At 45.2% G+C, this 8,877-nt stretch overlaps 1 protein-coding gene across 1 annotated transcript in view; it reads left to right on the forward strand.

Annotated features, from left to right (window-relative positions):
- LOC112080812 (RAB11-binding protein RELCH homolog) overlaps positions 1–8,877 on the forward strand; it is a 103,433-nt gene that overhangs the window by 58,133 nt on the left and 36,423 nt on the right. Inside the window, 10 exon segments of the mRNA XM_070442721.1 lie at positions 1,909–1,980; positions 2,145–2,285; positions 2,395–2,559; positions 2,703–2,849; positions 3,284–3,347; positions 3,350–3,440; positions 6,966–7,089; positions 7,188–7,236; positions 7,506–7,585; positions 8,464–8,570. Coding sequence (XP_070298822.1) covers positions 1,909–1,980; positions 2,145–2,285; positions 2,395–2,559; positions 2,703–2,849; positions 3,284–3,347; positions 3,350–3,440; positions 6,966–7,089; positions 7,188–7,236; positions 7,506–7,585; positions 8,464–8,570 — 1,040 coding nt within the window.

The following is an 8,877-nucleotide window of genomic DNA, read 5'->3' on the forward strand; positions in this document are numbered from 1 at the left end:
GTCAGGGAGGAGGGATAGACTGTCTCCTGTTCTCTCTGGTCTCTCTCTCTGTCTCTCTCTTTGTCTGTCTCAATTCAATTCAAGGGGCTTTATTGGCATGGGAAACGTGTTAACATTGCCAAAGCAAGTGAGGTAGTAATATATCAAAAGTGAAATAAACAATCAAAATGAACAGTAAATATTACACATACAGAAGTTTCAAAAGAATAAAGACATTACAAATGTCATATTGTATATATACAGTGTTGTACTGTACAAATGGTTAAAGTACACAAGGGAAAATAAATAAGCATGAATATGGGTTGTATTTACAATGGTGTTTGTTCTTCACTGGTTGCCTTTTTCTTGTGGCAACAGGTCACAAATCTTGCTGCGGTGATCCCATATATACTGTGGTATTTCACCCGATAGATATGGGAGTTTATCAAATTGGGTTTGTTTTCTAATTCTTTGTGGATCTGTGTAATCTGAGGGAAATATTTGTCTCTGGTCATACATTGGCAGGAGGTTAGGAAGTGCAGCTCAGTTTCCCACTCATGTTGTGGGTAGTGTGCACATAGCCTGTCTTCTTCTTGAGAGCCATGTCTGCCTACGGCGGCCTTTCTCAAATAGCAAGGCTATGCTCACTGAGTCTGTACATAAGTCAAAGCTTTCCTTAAGTTTGGGTCAGTCACAGTGGTCAGGTGTTCTGCCACTGTGTACTCTCTGTTTGGGCCAAATAGCATTCTAGTTTGCTCCATTTTTTTGTTAATTCTTTCCAATGTGTCAAGTAATTATCTTTTTGTTTTCTTCATGATTTGGTTGGGTCTAATTGTGCTGCTGTCCTGGGCTCTGTGGGGTGTTGTTTGTGAACAGAGCCCCAGGACCAGCTTGCTTAGGGGACTCTTCTCCAGGTTCATCTCTCTGTAGGTGATGGCTTTGTTATGGCAGGTTTGGGAATCGCTTCCTTTTAGGTGGTTGTAGAATTTAACGGCTCTTTTCTGGATTTTGATAATTAGTGGGTATCGGCCTAATTCTACTCTGCATGCATTATTTGGTGTTTTACGTTGTACACGGAGGATATTTTTGCAGAATTCTGCATGCAGAGTCTCAATTTGGTGTTCGTCCCATTTTGTGAAATCTTGGTGAGCGGACCCCAGACCTCACAACCATAAAGGGCAATGGGTTCTATAACTGATTCAAGTATTTTTTGCCAGATTCTAATTGGGATGTTGAATTTTATGTTCCTTTTGATGGCATAGAATGCCCTTCTTGCCTTGTCTCTCAGATCGCTCATAGCTTTGTGGAAGTTACCTGTGGCGCTGATGTTTAGGCCGAGGTATGTGTAGTTTTTTTGTGTGTTCTTGGGCAACTGTGTTTAGATGGAATTTGTATTTGTGGTCCTGGCGACGGGAACTTTTTTGGAACACCATTATTTATGTCTTACGGTTATTTACTGTCAGGGCCCAGGTCTGACAGCATCTGTGCAGAAGATCTAGGTGCTGCTGTAGGGCCTCCTTGGTTGGTGACAGAAGCACCAGATCATCAGTGAACAGTAGACATTTGACTTCAGACTCTAGTAGGGTGAGGCTGGGTGCTGCAGACTTTTCTAGTGCCCTCGCCAATTCGTTGATATATATGTTGAAGAGGGTGGGGCTTAAGCTGCATCCCTGTCTCACCCCACGGCTCTGTGGGAAGAAATGTGTGTGTTTTTTGCCTATTTTAACCGCACGCTTGTGTACATGGATTTTATAATGTCGTATGTTTTACCCCCAACAACACTTTACATCTATGTGTATAGCAGACCCTCATGCCAAATTGAGTCGAAGGCTTTTTTGAAATCAACATAGCATGAGAAGACTGGCTTTGTTTGTTTGTCAACTCTCTGTCTCTCTGTCTCTCTCTCTCTGTCTCTCTCTCTTTCCCCAGATCAACCATAAGTATTCAGAGAGAAGGTTGTTGGTAGCAGAGGCCTGTGGAGCCTTAGCACCTTACCTGCCTGTAAGACTCGCACACACGATCTGTCTCTCTCTGTCACATACATACACACACACACACACCGGTACTTAAACTCATGTTATCACACAGCTTATCTGCCTGTTAGCTACACGTGTGTGTGTCTGAGTGTGTGTGTTCTCACTCTGCCTATATGTGTGTGTTAACAGAAGGAGATACGTAGTTCCCTGGTGTTGTCCATGCTGCAGCAGATGCTGGCTGAAGACAAGGCAGACATGGTCAGAGAGGCCGTGGTCAAAAGCCTCGCTATCATCATGGGATACATCGATGACCCTGACAAGTACTCCCAGGTGTGTGTGCCCGTGCGTTAGAAAAAGGCTTTTATGACCGGTCTTGTGTTTAGTTAAATGAACGGTGGTCTTSTTATAGTGACTGTGGTTTTGTTCATGTTGCGGTCAGGGTTTTGAGTTGATGTTGTTGTCCCTCGGTGACCCATCCGAGAGGGTGGTCAGTGCTATCCACCAGGTGTTCATCCCAGCATTCGCTGCCTGGACCACAGAGCTGGGAATCCTCCAGACCACTCTCTTCCCCTCTCTGCTGGCCCGCATAGAGAAACTACTCAAGGTAGGTAGACCCACAGGACTTTGGTTATTTGACATGTCTAAGAAATCTTTTGCTTTTGATCTCAATGGATCAATAAGGTTGATCAGTCTAGATGGAGAAGCTCTAACTCTCCTCTGTCTCTCTCTCTCTCTACCCCCCACAAGCAGGGTGAACATGGTCTTGATGAACACAAGCTCCACATGTTCCTGTCGGCCCTCCAGTCTCTCATCCCTCCTCTGTTCTCTGTGGTGATCCAGAACGCTCCCTTCACACACAGGCTCACCCTGCAGGGAGACATCCCCCCCATAGAGGGTAGGAAACACACAGGCTCACCCTGCAGGGAGACATTCCCCCCATGCAGGGTAGGAAACACAACAGGCTCACCCTGCAGGGAGACATCCCCCATAGACGGGTAGGAAACACACAGGCTCACCCCTCAGGGAGACATCCCCCCCATAGAGGGTAGGAAACACACAGGCTCACCCTGCAGGGGGACATCCCCCATAGAGGGTAGGAAACACACAGGCTCACCCTTCAGGGAACATCCCCCCATCGAGGGTAGGAAACACACAGGCCCACCCTGCAGGGAGCCCCCCCCCCCCAATAGAGGGTAGGAAACACACAGGAAGTTTGGAAGCCAGTAACCTTGCTATGTTCTGACTACCATATTCTCCAAAATTCTCAGTATTTTGCTTCCCTGACTTTAACCCCTGACCCCTAACCTATGACTCCTGTTTGACCCCTCAGTGAGCGGTTCCCTCGGCCAGCGTCTCCTCTTCAGGATGTGGCGACTGTCGTGGGCAGCCGGGAGCGCTGAGCGGCCTCCTCATCCTCTATGATTACCAGCTAGAACATGAGGGCACCACAGGCTGGGACAGTATGCTGTGGGTGGTCAATCAACTGTGAGTGGTCTTAACACTACACACACATGTACTCTGAGTGGACAAAACATTAGGAACACACCAGATCTTTCCAATGACAGACTGACCAGGTGAAGCAATAATCCCTTATTGTTGTTAAATCTACTTGAATCAGTGTGTAGATGAAGGGGAGGAGACAGGTTAAAGAAGGATTTTTTAAGCCTTGAGCACAATTGAGACATGGATTGTGTATGTGTGCCATTCAGAGGGTGAATGGGCAACACAAAAGATGTAAGTGCCTTTGAACGGGGTATGGTAGTAGGTGCCAGGCGCACCGGTTTGTGTCAAGAACTGCAACGCTGCTGGGTTTTTCACGCTCGTTTCCGTGTGTATCAAGAATAGTCCACCACCCAAAGGACATCAGCCAACTTGACAAAACTGTGTGATGCATTGGAGACAACATGGGGCCAGCATCGTGGTGGAACGCTTTCGACACCTTGTAGAGTCCATGCTCCGAGAATTGAGGCTGTTCTGAGACAAAAGAGGGTGCAACACATATATTAGAAGGTGTTTTAATGATTTGTACACTCAGTGTATATAAACACTATATATATATTTATTATTTTTGTGTATGTGTGTGTGTGTGTATATATTTATATATATATATATGGTCATTTGTGTATATATACAGTGGGGAGAACAAGTATTTGATACACTGCCGATTTTGCAGATTTTCCTACTTAAAAAGCATGTAGAGGTCTGTAATTTTTATCATAGGTACACTTCAACTGTGAGAGACGGAATCTAAAACAAAAATCCCAAAAATCAATTGTATGATTTTTTAAGTAATTATTAGCATTTATTGCATGACATAAGTATTTGATACATCAGAAAAGCAGAACTTAATATTTGGTACAGAATCCTTGTTTTGCAATTACAGAGATCATACGTTTCCTGTAGTTCTTGACCAGGTTTGCACACACTGCAGCAGGGATTTTGGCCCACTCCTCCATAAAGACCTTCTCCAGATCCTTCAGGTTTCGGGGCTGTCGCTGGGCAATACGGACTTTCAGCTCCCTCCAAAGATTTTCTATGGGTTCAGGTCTGGAGACTGGCTAGGCCACTCCAGGACCTTGAGATACTTCTTTACGGAGCCACTCTTAGTTGCCCTGGCTGTGTGTTTGGGGGTCGTTGTCATGCTGGAAGACCCAGCCACGACCCATCATCATGCTCTTATCGAGGGAAGGGGTTGTTGGCTAAGATCTCGCAATACTGCGCCCATCCATCGCTCCCTCAATACGGTGCAGTCGTCCTGTCCCCTTTGCAGAAAAGCATCCCAAAGAATGATGTTTCCACCTCCATGCTTCACGGTTGGGATGGTGTTCTTGGGGTTGTACTCATCCTTCTTCTTCCTCCAACACGGCGAGTGGAGTTTAGACCAAAAGCTCTATTTTTGAATCATCAGACCACATGACCTTCTCCCATTCCTCCTCTGGATCATCCAGATGGTCATTGGCAAACTTCAGACGGGCCTGGACATGCGCCTGCTTGAGGCAGGGGGACCTTGTGTGCGCTGCAGGATTTTAATCCATGACGGCGTAGTGTGTTACTATGGTTTTCTTTGAGACTGTGGTCCCAGCTCTCTTCAGGTCATTGACCAGGTCCTGCCGTGTAGTTCTGGGCTGATCCCTCACCTTCCTCATGATCATTGATGCCCCACGAGGTGAGATCTTGCATGGAGCCCCAGACCGAGGGTGATTGACCCATCATCTTGACTTCTTCTATTTTCTTCTATTTTCTAATAATTGCGCCAAACGTTGTTGCCTTCTCACCAAGCTGCTTGCCTATTGTCCTGTAGCCCATCCCAGCCTTGTGCAGGTCTACAATTTATCCCTGATGTCCTTACACAGCTCTCTGGTCTTGGCCATTGTGGAGAGGTTGGAGTCTGTTTGATTGAGTGTGTGGACAGGTGTCTTTTATACAGGTAACGAGTTCAAACAGGTGCAGTAATACAGGTAATGAGTGGGAGAACAGGAGGGCTTCTAAAGAAACTAACAGGTCTGTGGACTGAATTCTTACTGGTTGGTAGGTGATCAAATACTTATGTCATGCAATAAAATGCAAATTAATTACTTAAAAATCATACAATGTGATTTTCTGGATTTTTGTTTTAGATTCCGTCTCTCACAGTTGAAGTGTACATATGATAAAAATGACAGACCTCTACATGCTTTGTAAGTAGGAAAACCTGCAAAATCGGCAGTGTATCAAATACTTGTTCTCCCCACTGTATGTATGTATGTATGTATGTATATATATATTTCAGCCACACCTGTTGCTTACAGGTATATAATTGAGCACACAGTCATGCAATCTCCATAGACAAACATTAGCAGTAGAATGGCCTTACTGAAGACCTCAGTGACTTTCAACGTCACACCGTCATAGGATGCCACCTTTCCCACAAGTCAAGTCGTCAAATTTCTGCCCTGCTAGAGCTGCCCTGGTCAACTGTAAGTTATAGTTAAGTGTAAACATCTAGGAGCAACAATGGCTTAGCCACAAAGTGGTAGGCCACACAAGCACACAGAACGGGACCGCCGAGTGCTGAAGCACGTACTTTGTAAATATCATCTGTCCTCAGTTGCAACTCTCACTACCAGGTTCCAAACTTCGTCTTGAAGCAACGTCAGCACAAGTGCTGTTCATCAGGCGCTTCATTAAATGGTTTCCATGACCAAGAAGCCTAAGATCACCATGTGCAAGGCCAAGCGTTGGCTGGAGTGGTGGAAAGCTCGCCGCCATTGGACTCTGGAGCGGTGGAAACGCATTCTCTGGAGTAATGAATCACGCTTTACCATCTGACAGTCTGACGGACAAATCTGAGTTTGGCGGATGCCAGGAGAACGCTACCTGCCCCAATGCATAGTGCCAACTGTAAAGTTTGGTGGAGGAGGAATAATGGTCCGGGATTGTTTTTCACAGTTCAGGCTAGGCCCCTTAGTTCCAGTAAAATAAATCTTAATGCTACAGCATACAATGACATTCTAGATGATTCTGTGCTTCCAACTTTGTGGCAACAGTTTGTGGAAGGCCCTTTCCTGTTTCAGCATGACAATGCCCCCATGCACAAAGCAAGGTTCATACAAAAATGTTTTTTCTAGATTGGTGTGGAAGAACTTGACTGGCCTGCACAGAGCMCTAACCTCAACCCCATCGAACACCTTTGGRATGATTTGGAACACTGACTGCGAGCCAGGCCTAATCGCCCAACATCAGTGCCCGACCTCACTAATGCTCTTGTGACTGAATGGAAGCAAGTCCCCGCAGCAATGTTCCAACATCTAGTGGAAAGTCATCCCAGAAGAGTGGAGGCTGTTATAGCAGCAAAGGGGGAGACCAACTCCATATTAATGCCCATGATTTTCTGAATAAGATGTTTGACGAGCAGGTGTCCACATACTTTTGGTCATGTAGTGTATATACAAACACACACACACACACACACACAGATACACACATGTATGCTCGCACGCACACATAATCCTGACCCTCTCCTCTCTCCAGTCTTCCCCAGCTGATAGAGATAGTAGGTCGTATTACTGTAACCTCCACTACGTGTGTCCATGAGTTCTCACGCTTCTTCTGGAGACTCTGCCGCACGTTTGGCAAGATCTTCACTAACACTAAGGTGAGAGTATCTACTGTAGGCCTTTTGCCGGAAGGAATCTGCACTGTTTCATTAATTTCATTGGTGCAGACTATAGCAGTCTCTCCTCTCTCTTTCAGGTAAAACCACAGTTCCARGAGATCCTACGGCTCTCTGAAGAGAATGTTGGTAAGTGGAAGACACACACACACCTTTTGTAAACAATCTGTTTTATTGGGATTAGTAGGATTGGGTGTTTCCCTGTCTCTCCTCATCCTCTGAATATTTCAGAAGTTTAAACGGGCGTGTGGTCCCGATACCTCTGCCGTGTGTTTTTGTTTGTGTCTGGTCTGGTGTGCATGCCAACTATTCTCTGTTTCATAAACTTACTGAAGTGGGAATAAGTTACATGGTCGTATGTCACTTTCTCTTTCTCCAGTGTTTGTTCTCTCTCCTAGATGCTTTAACCGGGAATGCTGTCCTGATCAAGGCTACAGTTCCAGTCTATGCTACAGGTGTACTGACATGCTACAATCAGGTAAACAAGTGGGCTTTTGTGCATAGGGACAGTGATCCGTCTTTCTAATAACTTGGTCGTTCCACTTTCATATTTTAGGTAGAAATTGTGCACAAATATATATATATAAAAAAAAAAAGCCTGTTATATTAAGTGCTCTTTAATATAGACCACTTGGAAAATTCAATGAATCAGATGTTTTTATATGAAGGGAGACTTGCTATAATGCTAACAGTGCATTATGACACCTGTGTGAATCCTCTGTTACTTCTAGGACGATTTTAACCCACTGAACCACATCTCTCCAAGTTTCACCATCTTTGTCAAGCTCCAGTTATTTTGTTGCTTTGACAAAGTCGTTTCTGAAGAGGATTGTTTATTTATTTATGTTATTAGTCATTCATTTTAAGGAAGTCCGTCTACCTGTCCCTCATTCTAAGGTCAACCTTGTTGCGTAAACTGAATTCTCCTTTTAATAAGGTGAAACTATTCCCTTTTTTTTATATTCTAAAGAGACATTGAACATCTAATAGTCAAATCATGTAACGTGTCACAGAAGGTGATCTGGTTCGACTCTTTTTGGACATGTTCTGCATTGTGGTGGAAACCTGAGTGAGTCCAGTATAACACGTCAACACTGTTAGACAGACATGTTTGAACAATACCATTCATGTGAAGCTTGTGTTCAATTGCCACTCCCTGTTGTACACAACAAGTTCCATTCCGCCTGGCGGATTTTAATATGAAATCTTCAATACCGATTTAATCTTGTGATGTTGGAAAACGTGTTTGTTTATTCAGTTGAACATGTGCTCTTCATGAAGGTTACATTTTGTAAAAAAAAAAAAAACTGACACTCAGCATAGTTTGTGTAACGTGTGTAACGTGTGTTCCACCAGGATGAGGATCGTAAGCTGCTGGTTGGTTTTCTAGAGGACGTCATGACGACCCTGTCTCTCTCCCACGCCCCCCTGGACAGCCTCAAAGCCTCCTTCATAGAGCTGGGGTAATACACACCCGGACATACGGAAGCACCCGGACAGACACACGGACACGGACAGAGGCACGGGCGGACGGACGGACACTGACCCACACACACGTACACTGACCCACACACACGTACACTGACACACGGAGACGGACACATACACACGCACACACACACACGGAGACGGACACACGCGCACGGAGACGGACACACGCACTATGAGACGGTGCAGTAGGGGGGTGTCTAACATCCAACTATGAGACGGTGGGAGGGGGTGTCTACACCACTATGAGACGGTGGGAGGGGGGTGTCTACACCAGCTATG

The sequence above is a fragment of the Salvelinus sp. IW2-2015 genome, unplaced genomic scaffold (genome assembly GCF_002910315.2).
Source record: "Salvelinus sp. IW2-2015 unplaced genomic scaffold, ASM291031v2 Un_scaffold16518, whole genome shotgun sequence".
NCBI classification, from domain to species: domain Eukaryota; kingdom Metazoa; phylum Chordata; class Actinopteri; order Salmoniformes; family Salmonidae; genus Salvelinus; species Salvelinus sp. IW2-2015.